The 21,309-nt window shown below is 39.1% G+C and overlaps 1 protein-coding gene across 3 annotated transcripts; it reads right to left on the bottom strand.

The window, feature by feature from the left end:
* Window positions 1–8,231: 8,231 nt before the first annotated feature.
* LOC135634298 (F-box protein SKIP23-like) lies at window positions 8,232–20,491 on the bottom strand. 3 transcript variants are annotated; one of them, XR_010495286.1, is made up of 3 exons: window positions 19,185–20,491; window positions 18,184–18,450; window positions 8,232–17,941 (listed from the first exon to the last, which is right to left on the bottom strand). XR_010495286.1 is itself a non-coding variant. In XM_065144666.1 (2 exons), exon 1 carries the CDS (start codon window positions 20,368–20,370, stop codon window positions 19,189–19,191), a length of 1,182 nt encoding a protein of 393 aa, XP_065000738.1. In that variant the 5' UTR covers window positions 20,371–20,491; the 3' UTR covers window positions 8,232–17,941; window positions 19,185–19,188. The 3 variants fall into 3 exon arrangements, 2 of the variants coding, with proteins under 2 accessions (XP_065000738.1, XP_065000739.1); XM_065144666.1 differs by lacking the exon at window positions 18,184–18,450; XM_065144667.1 differs by lacking the exon at window positions 8,232–17,941 and having other exon boundaries at window positions 18,092–18,450.
* Window positions 20,492–21,309: the final 818 nt, after the last annotated feature.

Genomic DNA, 21,309 nt, shown 5'->3' on the forward strand with positions numbered 1-21,309 from the left:
AACAAATTGATATGGGTTCCTAAAGGAACCATGACAAATTCTATGCAACATGATAAAAAATGTAGATCTATTTGTGAGGAACCCAAAAGCAAATGGGTACCTAAACATCACCCTTTCTTGTAGAAAACTAAACCATCGCAAGCTAGGAGCAAGAGATGGTACCTTGACAGTGGATGCTCAAGGCATATGACCGGAGATTCATCCCAATTCTCTAAGCTCAAACGAAGGATATGTCACCTTCGGAGACAACAACAAGTGGTAATTATGAAATCACAAAAGCAAATTGGATACAACCTAATGTGACTTTTCAAATCACAAACACATGTACGACATTAGGAGTATGCACGTAAAAAGTTCTATCTTGATCGTACAAGCGATTGTGCCTTGAAACAAAACACACACGTAATCATGTAAGCAACGTTAATTGCTATGGATCAAAACTCTCCTCAAAACAAAACCTACCTGATCAAATTACAATTTTCACTACCTACAAGCGGTGGCACCTCTCCAGCCGGCGGTGGCACCTCTCCAGCCAGCGGTGGCACCTCCAGCCATCACGAGTTGCCAGCGGTTGCACCGCTCCAGCCAGAGGTGCAACCGCCCGCAACTCTGCCCTTTTAAACCCTCACTAGGGCCGGCGGTGAAACCGACCCCAACTCACTTCCCCTTCATTCTCCACTCCTCCAAGCCTCCTCCATCCTCATTTCACTCCATTTAGCCTCCCAAATACCTCCCATTTCGGAGCAAAACATCAAGAATCTCTCCCTATTTTAAAGATTTCACTAAGGTATTCTCTAAGAACCTCTAAAATTCTGTTTTGTTCACTCTTGTTTATCTTTATCTCTTTAAACAGCAGTAGCTATGGGTTCTAGAAGATCCTCAAGGGATAAGGGAAAGAGGAGAGTAGTAGAAGAGTTTGATCTCACTCTTTTTTATTCCAAAAACCATGCTGAAAAATTTCTCTCCTTCGAACTAAGAAGCATCAATAAGGGAAAATACGTAGATCTGAATGAAATAAGAGATGTAGAGACTATCCAATGGTTTGCAAACCTAAATCTACTTTCAATTTTGCAGATCAACGAACCCATCCATCTATCCTAGACTAGTTAGATTGTTTTACAACAACATGCAAATAGATGATGAAGAAAGGATGTCAACCTATCTCTTAGGACAACACATCTCAATCACTGATAGATTCATTTGTGATATGATAGGTATTCCCATGAAAAGCATAGGACTTTACTTTAAAGGATTATGGGATGAAAAAACCATTGAAACATCCTACGTTGAAGCCTTAGGAACAATCCTTGCCGATCCTAACATAGAATCTGTTCCTAAAAGTTGTGAACATCTACTGCCTTTTAACACTAAGATACTTCATCATATCATGACTAGTATAATTCTTCCTAAACAATACCATCATGATGAAGTGAGTCAATTAGAATTAGGAATTATGTACCTAATCATGAAAGGACGTGACATTTGTCTTGGCTATCTGATCCAACAAAACATGTTAGAATTATCTACGAAAGATATGATGCTCCCATATGGTGGAATAATTACTAGAATAATGAAAGCTTACGACATTCAAATACTACTAGAAGAAGAAGTAATGAAAGTAGATAGATTCAGCATAATAAACAAAAATCTACTTCACCGACTAAGATGTCACTATAGAAACGGTAACTGGGTTAGAATGCCTAGAAGAACTGATCCCCCTCAGCCTGAACCTGAACTTGAACCAGAGCCGGAAACCCCAGTCTTTAGGAGTACCCAATCTCCTCCGATCTGTCCCTTTGAGGAAACACATCCGGTTGAGCAAACTCACACATCATCCATCGAAGATATCGGGATTCGGATGGACCGATTTGAACAAAGACAAGAACGGCTTGAACTTCGACAAGATCAAATCCTAACCGAGCTGCAGCAAATCCATCGACAATTTGACTCTTTACTTAGGCACTTTAATCTTCCACCCCATGAATGAGCTTGTATGAACATCTGCTGTTTTTGATATGACATGTTGTAAACTCCTTATGTTATTCATGAAGGACTTTGTTTTTATGGTTACCTGATATGCTGTACATATGCTACCCTGATATGGTTATCTTTGTTTGTGTAAGCATATTTGCAAACATCTCTTGTTGTTTATCTCGGATTTTGCACTGAAACTAAAAAGGTTTAAAAGCCTATGCCTTGAAAAATATGAAGCAACATACCAATGTAGTTGATAAGTCAGCAGTATGACATTGATATGGTTGCTATTACTAATATGATTGCTATCATGCCCTGTATCAAGATATCAAACAAAAATTTGCATCGTACGAGCTGATATCTTTACAAAACCCCTATGTGAAGAACAATTTGATTACATAAGAAGAGAATTAGGAATGTTGATGTGTCCGAATACTTAAACTAGTTAAAATTATTTTTCGGATGTTATTACTATTACATGCCTTGACAACGCTTGATCAAATAACATGTTGCAAATTATGTGACACATATTTTTAACCAAATGCATGTAAGAAGTTCATTTTTCGGTTTGTATGCTAAAAATGGGATGTTCCTGTACACTCTTATGAAAACTTTTTGAAAAATGACTTTCCTCCTTCAAGCAACAAACAATAAAGAGATATTCAAAGTCTTATATGTGTCATGACTTCCTTTATGTGCTTGATAATGCTATCATGCTTTTTGTTGATGACAAAGGGGGAGAAACATATGAATTGATAAACACTATGTCATAGCTGAACTGCCATAATCATGTCTATGTCATAGTTGCAAATACTTGAGTGATGCTATAAACAATGTTATAGTTATGCCATCCTTGCATCACCAAGAGATATGTGAACATGTGCTATAGTTTGCATCATGTCTTGATTTGATATTCTATATTGTGAAGAAAATGCAAACTTGCTAGAAAATCTCAAATGTGTGCATCATGTAAAAAGTCCTTCGTAGCTTTATATGATTACATGATGAATAGTTACAAACACTATCATACAAACTTGATGATGTATGTCATGCCTTGACATCATTCTTGAAGAGATACATCATGATGGGCATCATGATGGGAGCATTGATAAGTTTAACTGATCTAACTTATCAATACGTCACTTGAATTCTTAGGTCTTGAATTCAAGGTTGACTTATCTCAACTATGGCATATAGATAGGGGGAGTTAAGGACAACTCCTTTATCAATTGATTGTCATCATCAAAAAGGGGGAGATTGTTGAATCTCGGATTTTGATGATGAAGTCAATTGTCATTTGTTATCTAATCTATGTGTTGAGATAAGTGTGCAGGATTAACTATGATGAGAGTAAGACAAGCAGCAGGTGTTGCGCCGGAGTCAAGATCATGATCACGTTGGGAGTTCGAGAGTTCGACGGAAGTTCAGACGGTCGTCGGAGGTTCAGCGAGAACAGATCCGAGAAGTCCAGAAGCTTGCCAAGCGAAGCTCGTCGGAACTCGCCAAGTGGATCGTCGCAAAGTCCAGGAGTATGCCGGATGTCCGCAGAAGGATCACCGAGGGTTTATCGGATGATCGACGGAAGTTCGCCGGAAACTCGCCGGAAGAAGCGATTGACGCATCAGAGCATAGCTGCAGAAGTTGTCTTAGAGTTAATCGTAGTTAGCACGATGATTAAGCTTGAAAATGGGAGGTGATCCCATTAGCTTAATCTTGGGGCAATTGGGCCCCTGAAAAGATTCAAATTGGGCCGAATGGAGCGAACCATTCGGACCCTGATTGCACCAGGCGGTGCAACCGCCTAGACCAGGAGGTGCAACCGCCTGGGCTGCGGGACTGGGCGGTGCAACCGCCCAGGGCTCAGTCTCCAAGCGAGACTGGGCGGTGCAACCTCCTCTGTCAAGAGGTAGCACCGCCAGAGCTCAAGTTTCGAGCTCTGCCAAGAGGTGCAACCACCGAGCTCGGTCTTCGAGCTCTGGCAGAGAGGTGCAACCTCTTTGGACAGGAGATGCATCGCCTGAGCTCGGTCTTCGAGCTCTGGCAGAGAGGTGCAACCACCTCTAGCAGAGAGGTGCATCAGCCTGAGCTCAGTTTCGAGCTCTGCCAGGTGATGCAACCATCGAGCTCAGACTTCGAGCTCTGCCAGGCGATGCAACCACTGAGCTCAGTCTTCGAGCTCTGGCAGAGAGGTGCAATCGCCTGAGCTCAGTCTTCGAGCTCTGCCAGGCGGTGCCACCTCTCCAGTCAAGAGGTGCAACCGCCTGATCCCGGAATTCCGGGATTTGATCGTTTTGAGCTCCAAATTTGAATTGGGTTGGGGCCTATAAATACCCCACCCATTCAACACTGAAAAGACACAGATCCACACCGAATTCTTGATCTTTTCAGTGATTCTAAAAGCTCAAATTTGTGTAAAGTCCTAAAGTTCTCCTCCTTCTGTTCTTCAAGTCTTGAGTTGTAAAGAGAGGAGAGAAAGGATCTGTAAAGGTTGTCTCCTGAGCCTGTCAAAAGGAGAGAAACTATAAAAGGGCAGTTAGCCTTCGCCCATTGAAGGAAGGCAGCTAGTTGACGTCGGTGACCTCGTCGGAGGAGGAAGCCAAAAGTGGAGTAGGTCAAGACTGACCGAACCACTCTAAATCTCTGGTTTGCTTTTACCTTGAGCACTTTATCATTACTGCAAACCTCCTACATTGCTACTGCCCTCTGCGCCTTTACGAACGAGTTTCTAAGCTCTGATCTTTCAGAATCTGCATTCAAACGTAAATCGTGTTTTCGTACGATCTTCACATTGCGGTTTACGCTTACATTCGGATTCCATTTATAACTGCAAATTGCTTTCTACGTAAAACGCTTTTCAAGGTTCAAAACTGCTTTTAGACGCAAAACTACATTTAGACGTAAAATTACGTTTAGACGTAAAACTGCGTTTAGACGTAAAACTGCGTTTAGACGCAAAACTGCGTTTAGACGTAAAACTGCGTTTAGACGCAAAACTGCGTTTAGACGCAAAACTGCGTTTAGACGTAAAACTGCGTTTTGACGTAAAACTGCGTTTGAACGTAAAACTGCGTTTAGACGTAAAACTGCGTTTAGACGCAAACTGCGCTTAGACGCAAACTGTGCTTAGACGCAAACTGCGCTTAGACGCAAACTGTGTTTAGACGCAAACTGTGCTTAGACGCAAAACTGCGCTTAGACGCAAACTGCACTGTGATTCTGCTTTTATATCGAAATCATTTTTTATCGGACGAACGCAGCTTTAGCTTTTAAATTGCTGTAAGATTTCCGCTGCACTAATTCACCCCCCCCCCCTCTTAGTGCTCTCGATCCTAACACCTAACACTAGTACTAGACTGGTAGGCGATGGTACCGCCCGTACCCGGAAGACCCAAAAATTTAAATTTTCAGCTCCATTTTTTAAACCATTTGGGGCTTATAAATACACCACTTGGGCAGCAAAAAATGAGCAAGAATTCTTAAGGAAAAAATAGAGAAAACTCTACCAAAATATTGAGTTCCCTCCTCCTTGAGCTTAGAAGTAGATCTAAGGGAGGTGTACGAGGGTTACCTTATAAAAAGAGGGTGTAAAGGTTCTTTCCTGAGCTTGTCAAAACTAGAAAGAGTTATAAGGGTAGTTAATCTTTACCCGTTAGAAAGAAGATCGGTAGTGAAAGCCAATGGCCTTGAGTAAAGAGAAATCGGGAGTGGATGTAGGTTGGAACGACCGAACCACTATAAATCTAGTGTGCTCTTTTTCTTTGCTACTTACTTTTATTGCTTACTTAGCTGCTCACTTCACTTTACATTTACTATAAGTCAAGCTTAAACATTTTCCAATAAGGGTTTTATCGAAACGGTTTTTCTACATTGAATGAGTTTTCGAATCAGCGTAAGTTTTATAAAAGCACTAATTCAACCCCCACCCTCTCCTCCTCTTAGTGTCAATTTTGCCACTATCCACGACCACATCAGCATCAAGGACAACATGTCGAACCGTACCCCCCGGTCAATGCCATTCAGCAAAGGTCGGACGACGCCAACCGAGTATGGCGTCGTCCCGTGAAGACCAGGTCGACGCTGACCAAGTACAGTGTCATCTCGTGAAGACCGGGTCAACGCTGACCAAGGACAGTGTCGTCCCGTAAAAACCGAGTCAGTGCCAACCAAGTACAGTGTCATCCTATGAAGGCTGGGTCAACGCCGACCAAGGACGATGTTGGTCCGCGAGAGTCGGGACGATGCTGACCAAGTGCTGCGCTATCCCGTGAAGACCAGGTTGGCGCTGACCAAGGACTATGCCATCCCGTAAAGATCGGGTCAGCACCGACCAAGTACAGCACCGACAATCATAAATATGACAGGTACGACTAGCCCCCAAGCGAGAGGATAAAAACCACTCGTGGGGCTAGTAACCGTGATCGGCTGATTTTTTGACCTAGTGATAATAAGATCTTCGGAGGGGTCGAAGTCGGGAACCCTCCTTCCCGACCCCGACCTATGTGCAGGGACCGAAGATAGAGAGGTAGGCGGCCAGCTAAGGGGAGCTTCCAGACTCTGAAGCCAGAGCCCAAGCCTGACCTCACCGAACGATGATCCTCGTCGCCCGTGCACCGACGTGGACGATCTTGCGCACCCGGGACCGAACCAAGCCGTACTGACTCCCTCTTTCACGCGTAAAGGAATTCTATCAATATGTATATATACATATGTATGCATTCATTTATATATATATACATATATACATATATATATACATATATATATATATATACATGATTATGTTTATTTCTGAACCTAAATTTTAGGTAAATCAAAGCATTGTCGAAAACAAAAAGACATTACCTAATGCAGCTTTCTTGCTAGAATGATACGATTACTAGCCAAGTGTGTATATCAGGTTACTCTGCTATTCCAACGCATAGTACATTTTCAGCTTGATCTCTCCTTTTATATGAAAAACGCTAAAAAGGTATGTCTTCATCCCACTTGGCATGCGAAACATTCTTCACTACATAGAGATGATTTTCCCTCGTATTTGCACTCGATCTTCTGCCTATTTTGGTACAAAAGAAAATTAATATCATAATGATGATTTTTGCAAGCACAATGCACAGAAATGAGCATTTTAATTGACTTTTTACGTAAGGGGTGCTCATTTTCATCACGTTGATGAAAATATCATTCCATCTGTCACCCTTTCCCCCTGCATCGGCTCATCGTCATCGTCATCGCCTCCGCCCATCACGAGCAACTTCGTTTGTCTCGTTCGCAACTATCGCCTCACCCCCAACCCCTTCACCCCCCTACTTCTACCGCGAGTGGCCTCGGCCCTTCCACCTTCACCACTATTGCCCCACCTCGTCCCATCTTGCAGTCGCTGCCGTATACGTCACCCACACCTTATCGTCACTCACCCCCTGCTCTCCGGTACTTGCTCTTCACGTCCTGTTATCGTCTTACTTGCGTCACCCTCCATCACTCCATCCCTCAGCTTGCCTTCCTGGTGAAGGGAGGAAGTCGGACTATAATTATTAAAGATAAAAAGGAAATATAAATTATACAACCTGGGCGTTTAGGTGTCTTAACCTATTTTAACAACTATAATTACTTGCGTCACCCACCATCACTCCTCCATCATTCGAAAGCAGTTGGTTGTCTAATTTGCTGCCAAGTTAAAATAGGCACTAAAATCATCCAAAGGTTAAGAATGTAATCAAATCGGTGGCCCCTTTTTCCCACAAAAAATATGCTTGAAACAGAAACAAATATCATTTCCACAGTTAAAAAGGAATCTTTCAGCAAAAAATCGCTTACAAACATGACCAAGAATTTACTTCCTGTATGGCAGCCAAACCAACTATACAAGAGAAGAACTCAATGATGATTTGTAAAGAACCAAACATAATGAAGCAGTCAATTATAAGTGTTCTTGTCACAACCCAGCCCGACAGAATAACTGACCCATCAACTTGTTTAGCCTGAACCACTAGCCCAGAAATACTTCGGCTCAATTTCAAGATAGCATATCCATGAGCCCTTATAAGTCAATTCAAGTTTTTTACCCCCATTCCATTCCATGCAGCATTAAATGTGGGGACTTGCAGTTTTTGTTATGCATGCCATCCATCTATAGGCATGCATCATGAGTTGCAATGATGTTCTCTCCTGTTGGTATTTTACTTCAAGAATCATGCAAATAAAAAGTATTTCTGCAACTTGCAAACACACAGCACACAGCACACTGCATTAAATTGGTAGATACCAAGGGATCTGCAATGATTCTATTTACTTGTTTCTAGTTTTCCCTGCTGAAGGTTTTGCTTACAATGAAACTGTAGATTGTAAAAATAATTACTGCAATTCAGAATAGTTAAAAACAAGTAAAATTAAAATATGATTTACAAATCTTTTACTATGAATAAAAAATTATGAATAATTTTACTGCAAGTCCATTTACAATGAATAATTTAGCATCAGAAATCAGCATGCTCTGAAACCCCACAACAGACTGCTCCTGCTTCTCACTTTATTCAAAGAAGTTAGAAACTATTACAAAGTTTGGTTTAAATGTCATATTGCATATGTTTCATATACTAGAGGAAAATGTGCAATTAAGTCTAAAGTTCCTCATATGCTAGAAAGCGACATGTTCCATACAACTCCTAATATCCCAACTATTAGGGATCAGCTAAAAAATGCCATGATCCATGAAGGAAAAAATCATATGAACCACCCATTAGAATCAATCAATGTCAAAAGCTAAATGATACAATAACTTGGAGCCTTGCATGCTTAAAAGCTAATGATACTAAATGTAAAGAATATGATGTATCTTACTCAGATTTTCTATATCAAAGCAAAGCACATCCCCCTAATATGCTAATGTTGTACTTGACACTTGGCATAAGTTATAAGAGTTGTTCCAGCCTAGCCCTCTATTGGCACCTATAAAGCATAAATATGCTTCAATTCTTGTTTTAGTTATGTCTGACAACAATACTTGTCAGATACTTCCTAAAATGTGATCCTTCTTCGGGGTTAGCAGTGCCCTACAGAATGAGACATTCATTTCTTCATTCATAGCAGAGTCTACTAAAGGAGGGATCAACCTCATCGTGGTGATAGAGGATACCTCAGATCCTTCACTCTAATGTGTCCCCCCCAGTACTATTCTCAACAGGATCAATTGGCTAGAGGACGGGAGTATTCATCTTCCGGTCCAGGAAAGTTATACCCTCCGCTGACAGAACTCTTAGATCTCCAGTCTTTATGTCAACATGTTATAACGCTCCTGTCTTAGGCAGGTCACCATTACTTTTCACTTAGAAAGGAGAAGATATGGGCAACAAAAAGTGCAAGGAATGCAAATATTATTTTCCTTCTTTTTAGAAGATAGATTCTATCAATGTCCAATCTCTTTGGTGGTGGAACAAACCATAATCCTGTCTAAGCCTCTACTGACACCTATAAGGCATAAACACCTCAATACATGTTTTAGTTATGTCGGAAACCAATACTTGTCATATACTTCCTATTATGTGCCAAGTTTGAAACTATACTAGAACAAGTGTATCTAAATAATTTTAGACATGTCAAATACTAGCAATATTTATGTGTTTTGCTATTATAGGTATGTCTCATTACTGTTTTATACATGCATTTGAAGTATATTTATAAATATGTTTTATTTATGTGGGCTTTTTATATGCTAAATTTATAACAATTCACTTTTCTAACCGGTAAAGAATACATCTTCACATAAAAAATTATAGCAGCATATAGAAGATACTTATTGTCGTGTCCATGTCGAGTCTTGTGTTACTTTTCTTGAATATATCAAGTTGTCTTGTCTATACTATGTCACGTTTGTACGCCTCCTTGCTAATGCTTCTTACATTGGCACACCTCCCATGTTGTACCATGCTTTTGTGCCCGACAACAGTCAGCACATCTAGAACCTAGAGATCTTGGATTTAACTCTTATAATTTATGATGTGGGCATGACAAAATTTATCAGGTATTCAAGTGAAAACGACAAAAGCCACTTATTACCTCTTTTTTTTTCAGTTGAGCTCATTCTTCAAAAAAATCTAAAGAATTTCAAGGTTTTGACATGGATATTTGGCATGGATATTTATTTCCAACTTGGAATTTTCAATTAAGGTTCAAGTAGCTTTTGTTGTTAGGCCTTAAGACAACATTCAACTTTCATACATAAAATAGTTTATGTCCAACCAATTCTAAAAGAGCTTTTGCTTCATCTAGGAATGTGATTCAAAATGTGAAACAACATGAATACAAAAAGCAACAAATAAAATGCATTGCCCTATGGAATATTACCTGATTAGTGAAAAATATAACAGAAAAGAGTCGATAAATAAATGAATCAGAATCATAAGCTGCAAAATATAGACAAAAAAGATAAATTGAAGCATTAAAATATATATACATTATATAAATACAGCTTTCTTGAATAAATTGTTAAAACAGATTAGGTGCTAGCTAAGAGATCACATTAGATGAGTTCAGGAACCAACAGCAAACCACATTTTCAATTGTACCATACTTGAAGTGAACCACGTTGAAATAGTGAGCCTTGCTATCAGAACGATATGAAGAAGGATCTAGTCCAGAAATATAGATGCAATTTCTATTGCAACTCTCATGTTGGTTGCGGATGATACAAGAGTTGTAGTACTACAACATGAACAGTATGCTATCGCCTAGGCTTACGACTCTGGTCCAATAAGACGACCAATTCTGGGTGTATCTAAAAAGTCAGTATGACTCCTTAACCTGATTCTATACTCATGAAATCAGTCAAGTAGAACCTACTGCTACTATACACGACGGTTTAGACGACATCGCCCAAGCCAATTTCCACAATGATCCAGATCACGTCCCCTATTCAGCAAAAAGCAACCCAGGTGAAGAAAGGCAAGTTGGCGAGGACAATGCAGCTAGAAAAATCTTTTTCATTCTTCGGTTATGTATAGATAAATCTTTTCCATACTTCGGTTATGTATGGACCCAAGACAATATTTCTTGTTATAATTGGCAATGAAGTCGAGGTAGTATAATTTCATGGGATTTTGCTGATTGAGATTCATACTTTAGGCCCATGTGAGATACTATCCATATGAAAAAGTAACATTTATATTAGATTTGGAAGACGTATAACAAAATAAGATCAACTTTCATCAATACTTTTGATGAAAAATGATAATATGACTTAGTTCAAGTATTATTAAAAATTATGAAAGTTGACAAAATAGAAGCTTAGTCCCCAATTGAAATATCTTGACAGATGTTATAAACACATTTTCATAGTCTATATTAGATTAATTTATTTAATTTCCTCTACATCCTAAGCTTTGATGGTATTTATCATGCTTCTTAGACCCGAGACTCCTTAAAAATCTTTTCCATTCTTCAGTTATTTATGGATTGTCCTCTTAAAGAATTAGGTTGGCAAGGACGATGAAGTTGGAAAAATCTTTTCCATTCTTCGGTTACGTTTGGACTGGAGACATCATCCTCGCCACGCTACCTTTCTCCACCTACGTTGCTTTCTACTGACTAAGGGACGTGACTTGGACCATCATGGAAATTGACCTGGGCGTTGTCATCCAGATTATCGTGTATTGCAGCAAAAAGTTCTACCTAACTGATTTCATGAGGGTGGCAATACTCGATGTCAGCCCACCTGTTCGTGTCTGGTTCATTGTGACTCTGCAAGTACATTGCAACTTTTGCATCTTTCGCTAGTTGAAATGGCAAGGAGAGCTACTCATCTACAGTTGTTCGTGTCAAACAAAAATCAGGTTACGAGGTCATACCTACTGTTTAGATACACCCAAAACTAGCCGCCTTATTGGACTAGAGTAGCAAGCCTAGGCGACAACACACCGTTCATATCGTTGTGCTACAGCTCATGTATCATCCATAGCCAACATGAGGATTATAGTAGAAAGTAGAAATTACATCCATATTCCTCGACTACATCCATCCCCATATCATCGTAGGAGCAAGGTATACTATTTTAGCATGGTTCACTTGGAGTATGGTACAACCGAAAATGTGTTTAGCGGTTGGTTCCCAAACTCGTCTAATGTGATCTATTGGCTAGCACCTTATATGTTCTAGCAAGTTATTCAAGGAAGCTACATTTATGTAATGTCTATTTGTTTTCTTTAATGCTTTGATTTACCTTTTTTGTCTATGTTTTGCATCATATAATTCTGATTCAATTTTTATCATGGGCTCATTTTTGTTACATTTTCCACTCTTGAGGTAACAAATATTCCATGGGGCAATGCATTTTATTTGTTTCATCTTGTATTCGTGTTATTTCATATTTTTAACCACATTCCCAAATGATGCAAAAAAAAAAATGAATACCATTTAATATTATCTTTTTTTATGAATTAAAAGCTCTTTTAGAATTAGTTGGAGAAACTATTTCATGTATGGACGTTGATATGTTGGATATTGGTGATGTCCAGCTCAATTTGACGTGGTCGTAAGGGAGTCACAAACACTTGATCTATGGCTTAGAGGGGCTTGGGCGTCTACCTGATGACCGACCTGTATGAAGACTGACGCCAAGTGGGATTTCGAACGTAGTCCCTTTGATGCTCTAGTTAGTGCTGGAATAGAAAACGAGAGTTTCGAATAAACGTTAACTAACATTCCTTATTGTGACCTGGTAGACTTTTTATAATTGTCTTAACCGTTCATATGGATATTCTACAGCATGGGCAAAATATTCCATCGGTATTTTATATTGGACTAAAGCCCATATGACCTAGTTGTTGGCCCAGGTCCATTTTCTCCTTGCTAACTATGTTGCCACGTGTCAAGTCATGATTGGGGTAAATATTTCCCCTATCACTTATCAAGTATTTTATTTCTTATGTTTCATATTGTCTCCCCAAAATATGGTTCATCTCAATCTATCTATTTATCTATCCATCTATCTATCTATCCACTTCATAGCACTAAAATTTCTTTATTTGCAGCAACAATCATGACAGTACCTTTAGTAGTTGCATGGTAGATGTCAAACCTTACCTCAAAACCCCTTCAAGCAAGCACCATTAGAAACATGCTTGTTACTTAAAATATCTTATGAACTGAAGTTATGATTTTTTATATTTTTCGTCAATGAAGTATTGTCCTCCAAGATGCTCCCCAGAAATCGAATTCTTATAGATAAAAACAAAAACAATGTCAAGCTACTAACTACTAGATAGAAAGAGATAATTTGATTGTAGACAGCAGCGATTTAAAAAGGCGCTCGGGCGAGGCGAGGCGAGGCCCGAGCGCCTCGCTAATCTCCCAGGCGGCGCGCTTCAAACAGGCGTCGCTTGGGCGCTCGCCCGAGCCCAGGCGCTGGGCGCTTCGGGCGAGCGCCTGGGTTAACCACGGCGATCGAACCAGGATTTTAGGTCTAGTTCGGTCCTAGTTCGGTCTATAATGGTTAGTTGGTTCAATCGAACCAACTAAAACGGATATAAGTGACAACCGAACCCTAACCCTCGTCGCTACCGATCCCGATCCTGATCCCAATCCCGCTGCTCACCGCTGTCACCGCTCGTGCCTCCCGCTGCTCGCCGCTCCTGCTCCTGCTCTTGCTGTCGTCGCTACTCGCAAACGCTGTCGCTGTCGCCGCTCGCGCCTCCCATTGCTCGCCGCTGTCGCATCCTCTTTTCTCAGTCAGCAGGCTCAGCACCCCTTTACACTTCCTTTAATAGTATACGTATACTGTATACTGTTAATATTATTAAGTTTATTTGAAATGATTAACTTTCAATACTGTTAATAGATTAATAATATATTATTTTGATTTTAATACTGTTAATTTTTATTTATTCGAAATTATTGCTAGGTTTCAACATAAATAACAAGTGTACAGAGCAACTCAATAGAGTCTCCAATGGCATCAAAAAAAGATTCTACATGGAAGTATAATTATTTGAAGAATCCGAAAGATCCTAATGCAGTGACTTGCATATTCTGCGATAAGACTACTAGAGGTGGTATTTTTCGTGCAAAACAACATCTAGTAAGAAATTTCAAGAATGCAGCAGCTTGCAAAAAATGTCCACCTGAGGTAAAAGAAGAGTTACTGAATTATATGAATGAAAAGAAGACACAAAAGAATGAATCTTACGGGAATTTACCAGAAAACAATGTTGAACATCTCAAGGATGAAGAAGAAGATTATTCTATGAGTATTAACCCAAGTGGAAAAAAAATATACGACAAAAAAGGAAAAGAAGTTATGAGTACTAAGAAGGATAAAAAAAGACCAATGGATCTATATATGTTTCAAGGATCCCAAAAACAATAAGGGCAAGCAGAAGGCTCAAAATTTAGACAAACAAATATAAGTGATGCTTGTGATAAAGAAATAAGAGGAAGAACAATTCAGCACATTGCTCGCTTCTTCTATCAGGCTGATCTTCCCCTTAGTACAACTCGTTTAGACAGTTTTAAGGATATGATTGAAGCTATTGGAAGATATGGTGCAGGATTAAAACCTCCAAGTTATTATGAGATGCGAGTTCTATTGCTGCAAAAAGAGTTGAATTATACAAATGACTTACTAAAGGGTCATAAAGAATCATGGGCAACACATGATTGCTCTATTATGATAGATGTTTGGACTGACACGAGGCGCAGGAGTATAATTAATTTTATGGTTAATTGTTCTTTAGGGACTATGTTTGTGAAGTCAATAGATGCTTCATCTTTTGTAAAATCTGGAGACAAGATATATGATTTACTTGACAACTTCATGGAAGAAATTGGAGAACAAAATGTCGTTCAAATCATAACCGACAATGGAAGCAACTATGTTTTAGTTGGTAATATTCATCTTTTGAATTTGCTAATTATTTTATCTTCAATTAAGTATATTAAACTCTTAAGTCTTATTATTTTTGTTATCATTTGTCTCAGGTAAATTGCTTGAATAAAAAAAACAACACTTGTATTGGGCTCCATGTGCAGCACATTGTATTGATTTAATGTTGGAGGATATTGAAAAGATCTTAGAAATCAAGAAAACCTTAGAAAGGACAATTTTTGTTGTTGGATTTCTTTATAATCACATTGGAGCTTTGAATATGATGAGAGAATTTATAAGGAATAAAGAATTAGTGAGACATGGTGCCACCCGATTTGCTACTTCATTCTTAACATTACAGAGCGTGCATCGTCAAAAACATACTCTGAGAAACATGTTTACCTCTGAGAAATGGGTGACAAGCAAATGGGCAAAAGAAGCAAAAGGCAAGAGGGCTGCTGATATCATCTTAATGTCATCCTTTTGGAATCATGTAGTTTATATATTAAAGGCAATGGGCCCTCTTGTTCGAGTCCTTCAGTTGGTGAATAATGAAAATAAACATGCAATGAGATATATTTATGAGGCTATGGATAGAACAAAGGAGACGATTAAAAGATCTTTTAATGAAAATGAAGAAAAATATGAGAAAATTTTTACAATCATTGACGAAAGATAAAATTGTCAACTTCATCGTCCCTTACATGCAACAGGATATTATTTGAACCATGAATTCTTTTATAAGATTAAATCTGTTGGATTTGATGCAGAAGTTTTGGGTGGGTTATATCAGTGCGTTGCAAGATTAGTTCCCAGCCTTGAGGTTCAAGATAAGATTATTCATGAATTATCTTTATATAAAAATACCGAAGACCTTTTTGGAATTCCAATTACCGTTCGATCCAAGACAACTACGTCTCTAGGTATTAATAATTTGATATAATTAATTTCATATATATTATGTTACTATGTTGTTGCTAATAATAACATATATTTTGCAACTGAATGGTGGAGTCTATCTGGAAATTTCACCCCGAACTTACAGCAATTTGCTATCAAAGTACTTAGTTTGACATGTAGTGCTTCGGGTTATGAGCGAAACTGGAGTGTCTTTGAGCATGTAAGGATCACTAAATATTTTTGTTTTAATTTATTTATTTATTTAGATAGATGTATTAATATATTTTTAAATTATATGACATGACAGATTCACTCGAAGAAAAGAAATCGATTGGAACATCAATGATTGCACGATCTTGTTTACATAAAGTATAATCAAGCTTTGAAGGCTCATTATAATTTGCAAAATAGATTTGATTCAATCTCATTACAAGATATTGATGATTCAAATGAGTGGTTAGTAGGAGAAATGAGTGCTAACTTATAAGATGCTGAAGACGAGCTTGTATTTGAAGATAATAGATTGACATGAGGAGATGTTGTAAGAGCTTTAGGTGCTGGAGAATTACAAACATATACAAGACAGATGTCAAAGAAAAAAATGAGTGCAAAAGCATCAAGCTCGGCTCCTGCTATTATTGAAGACATAGAGAATGAAACATATCTTGATGAAGAGGAAGGAGTCGAAGGACAAGAGGAAGAAGACGAATTCAATGAAGATGATTTGTGTGAATATGACGATAATATTGATTATGATGAATGACTTTGATGTAAAATTTTATTTTGAATTTTGAAACTTTTTGTTAATGTGACATTGTGATTTTGTATCTTAGATTTTCTTAATTTAATAGCATATTTTTATTTAAAATTTTAAATAATTATATTTATTAATTATATTATATATTTTTATATTTTAGCGTTTCGCTTTGCTCGGGCGAGCACCTAACGCCTCAGGCGTTTTTAGACCTTGGCGCCTAGCGCTTTTTAAATCACTGATAGACAAAAACTTTGAGGCAAAGAAAAATGAGTATCTTAGCTCTGTCTCTGAAACTAACACTAATTTGGATTTTTTATCTAAAAAAATTAATGTAGATTCCCTTAGGACATACAAAGAACTCACTGTTCTTTATAGTGGCATGATATACCTTATTAAGCAGCTTATATATGAACTTTTTCAGCTTTTCCTCCATGAACTAAGTTTGTAATTACCTTCCCACTTCAGTTGTTTCCTTATTAATCTCTCTTTCTACACTGGTACCTGGCTTCTTGTCATGCCTGATTACCTAAATACTATCTATCACATAACAAGTCGCACTTCCTCAACATCACTTATTATTGGCAATCATGATCAATTGACCACCAATATTTGCAACTTTACACCCAAATAATTCCTAGGCAAATGAGGCTTTTGGCTTTGGCAAAAAATAATATGATCAAGAATTCAAGATGTCCTTTAAAGAACTGTTTTATTGCTATGCTAAGTCTAGTCTAAGTGACTGAGCTGCTTCCCTTCTAGCTGAAATCAACTAACATAGAAGTGCTGAAACCAAACTTGGTGAAAGCTAACAGTTGAAAGTGAACTATGTTAATCATACCACTACTATGTATATAACTCTTATCATGAGGCATGTATCTTCTGCTGTCTTAGAAATTGCATAGAACTTTAGTTTAAATTAGAGACTATGATGGGTGTTAATAATAAAGAAGATTATTGTAACTATGATGACTTCAGATGAAATGGAAAAGAATCAGTACAGTGAAACTGTGAAAGAAATTAGAAACTGAATAGGAACAATAAACTAAAATATGCACATCAAGCATAGGGAGCATATGTCAATACCTTGCTATAGTAGGCTAGGCTTGAACCACAAGACAAATTGGGAACATTTTTTCAGTGCAATGAGTTGATATGAATTGCTTGCTACCATCAACCAAATCAACAACCTCCAGATGCAGAATCCCAGGGCTAAGGAAAGTATGTGCAGTTTCCTCTGCACCCATGAAGCCCATTTCCAACATACTGACAGTTGTAATACCGAGACACAAACAACATCTCCTCACCAACAAACACTATTCATTCTGGACCGTGTCAGTTCATCCATCATACCCAACTTGTAGATCTCGTAGTGATACCTGTGATGGCCATTCTCAAGTTCCTACTCAATTTGAACCATTAGAACAACCATCAGAAGCTCCTTCTTCCATTGAAAAAGCCTGAAAGCAAGGCATTCATAAGGAATTTCCAGCGGTAGCAATGGAGTGAAGTTCATTGGATTATCAATGTTGCAAAATGCCATTTTACCATCCAAATCTACTGCATAGAACCTCCTGTTGCAATATGTGATGGACCAAACATTGCAGGGAAGGTTTGTGTTAATTAGCATCCACACCTATCTCCGGGCATGTATAGGACTACTTTGTTAGATGGAAGTGTGACCATAACATAGCATTCTTACCTGAATTTGGGGATGGGGAAAGGATGGCCTCCTTGATGAAGATGTGAGACATCTCAGAAGGCTTGATGGACATGGCTTATCAGTGATGGATGGTTAGAATGAACAATCCAGTGTTCTTAGACCATCATCACATACCTCCCTGAGGCCAAGGCTAACTGCTCATCTGTTGGCAGCAGCTCAAGTTGTTCTTGGGTGAAAGGATTCATGAATGAATCTCTGGCACTCTCATCCATCAACACCAGCATACCTTGACTTGATCCAAGAAACCTTGTCACAGGCAACAGGGACACTCAAGCAGAATACCATCTCATCTGAAGGGCTGAAGAACTTTATAGTGCCAGTGTTGGAATCAAAAGAGGGCATTATGAAAGGAACAAATATGATATCATCAACAGTTGCTGTCAAAACTCCAGCTTCATTTTTGGTATCAAAAGTAATTAATTTACTCTTTTTAGGCAATTTTCTTTTGTTAAAGGAAAAAGACATGAGAGGAACAGAAAAAAAAAGAGATGCTTGTAGATATTAGATTTATCCATCACCATACAGGTTATTCAAAGTTTAATAATTTAGATGTATCAAGTTACAACTGCAGTATTTGCTATCAAATGAGACAAACCACCAGAAATAATGCAACACCTTATGTCACGCTGCATAGAATTGTGATATTTCTTTAACTTTTAGGTAACCATAAATTGTTCTTTAGTAGGAAACAATGCATCAATATTAGCTTAAATTAAAAGATGTCTTTCTCTAATTAGTGTTTATGAGAAACTTCCACCGTTATGTTTATCCAACATAATATCTTTGTTCATTGAGACTAAAACATTTAATACATGCATCAATAAAATGAAACAAATCAAAATCATCAATGCATACGAGAATTAAAACAACAGGCATCAGTGGTAGAAACTGGAGACAAATCCTTAATTGCAATGATATCTAACAAAGCATACTATATAAGGACAAACAGATATTACCAAATCTAACCAGTACCAAATTACCTTGTCAGTAGAGACAAGGAGTAAACCAGAAAACCTCTCTTGAGAATTGCACGTTACAATTACATGATATCACCTCCAAACACCCATTCGTTACATCCATTACTGCCATCTTGTGAATCTGAGACCTGGAAGGTTCACGGCCACCACGAATAGGCTCGGAGAAATACATGGCGTTGCTTTTGCATCCATAGAATGCACCTCCAATGGCATTTGAGTTGAAATGGACGGACAAGAACACTGTCCTACCACCGATGGTATCCACACGGTACCACTTCATCCTTCGTTTAATATCAGTCCTATAAATCTCGTAATGATGCTTGAAATGTGGGAAATCCCCGTCCATGTAATGAGCAACCAGCAGCAGTTCCTTCTTCAACCCCATAATTCTGAAGCTGTCACGCTCAGGAGGCACCATCAGCGACGAAATATAAGTTGCGCGTGTGGAAATACCGACATCGCAGACGCAAACTTCTCCAAATGCGTCCACGGCATAGAACCGACCGTCACAGTATGCAACGGAGCTGACAAAGTTATGCAGGGCGGTATTGAAGAGAGTCCACTCACGGTCTCCGATGCGGCAGAAAGCAAGTTTAGTGGACGAAGCGAGAACAGCCACGATGATGACGGCGCATTCGTCTCCCTCGCTCGGAGAGGAGGAGAGGGTCGCCTCCGAAATGAAAGTGCTCCGCATGTGGTACAGCGTGACGGGGTGCTTGCCGTTTCTGTGGTCGAGCACCCAGCGGTCGCGGACTTTGGAGACGCTCAAGCTGGAGGCGCGGGCGAGACTCTCGGTGACCGGCGGGAGGCAGAACCTGGCGCGGGTGAAGGGATTTAGGAGGGAGACGGAGCCAGCCTCGTCGATCAAGAAAAGCCAGCCGCGGGAGGAGCCGAGGAGGGCCTGATGGCGGGCCTCGGGGAGGGGGAGCGAGTGGACCGCGGCGGATGAGGCGATCTCGGAGGGATCGAAGAAGGGGAGGGCAGCGGCGTCAGGGTCGAAGGGTAAGGCGAGGAGAGGCGGAAAGGGGATGCGTCGAGCGGCGGCGCGCCAGCGGGAACAGACGGAACGGAATCGAACATAGTCGACGCTGTGACGGAGGCGTTCGGCGACGAGGGCAAGGAGCTCGGGAGGTAGCGCGGCCCAATCGGGAGCCGCTTCTTTGCGGAGAAGGGGAGGAGGAGGCGACATCGATCGATGTGCGACGATAAAGGATGAGGAGGAGAAGAGGGTTTTGATGTCGATGGATGAGGGTTTCGAAGGAAGGGGGGAGGTTGGTGGTAGGTAGAGATTAAAGCGAAACCAATGAGCGATTCGCTGAGGTGAGGTGGTAAACAAAGCACGCGCTTTAGGTGAGACTACAGCAATAGTCGATGCGCTAAAGCCGAAAGTTGGATGACGTCACCGAGCCAAGGGGGCGAATCAAATTCCAAGTTTTTTATAATTTACTTTTTTTTAATTTTATTTTAAGTTTAGTTCACCAATTGATGACGATAGGTATGGCATGAGTTATAAAAAAATTCCGAGGATTTAGATGGAGAAATGTTTTCTTTAAATGGAGAAATGAATTAAATATATATAATTATATTTTCTTTTAATACTGTTGTTTAGGAACGATCAAAAGCAGCATAACCCAAAAGATATTTGAAAATAGAATAACTAAGGTATCTTAGCCTTTTATTCTATTCTAGACGTAGTAGTAGATATTATTGACGTCCAAATCAATCCAACTCGATTCAAACCCATATATAAAAAAATTTGATCTGATGGGAGTTTGGACACTTACTTAATGATCAATCTAGATAAAGATTAGAAACGAGTAAAATTTGTGACACGATCCTTTTAACGCTCGCTTTAGTTATGAATAAATAATTAATGATCTTGATGAAATTTTTATTATAGATTTAAGTCAAAAAAAAAATATTCAATATTTAAAAAAAAAAATTTATATTAAACTAATGCTCATATGACCTAATTATCGATTATTTTATTTTAACTATGCTATCAGGTGACTAGTTATGATTAGGATAAATGTTTTCCTTGTCTACAAACATTTAAATGTTTACCTGAAAATGTCTGTGCCATCCACACTACAGTAGTAGACTCGATCCAACCTTTTCCAAATTCTTG

The sequence above is a fragment of the Musa acuminata genome, chromosome BXJ3-3 (assembly GCF_036884655.1).
Source record: "Musa acuminata AAA Group cultivar baxijiao chromosome BXJ3-3, Cavendish_Baxijiao_AAA, whole genome shotgun sequence".
Classification (NCBI taxonomy): domain Eukaryota; kingdom Viridiplantae; phylum Streptophyta; class Magnoliopsida; order Zingiberales; family Musaceae; genus Musa; species Musa acuminata.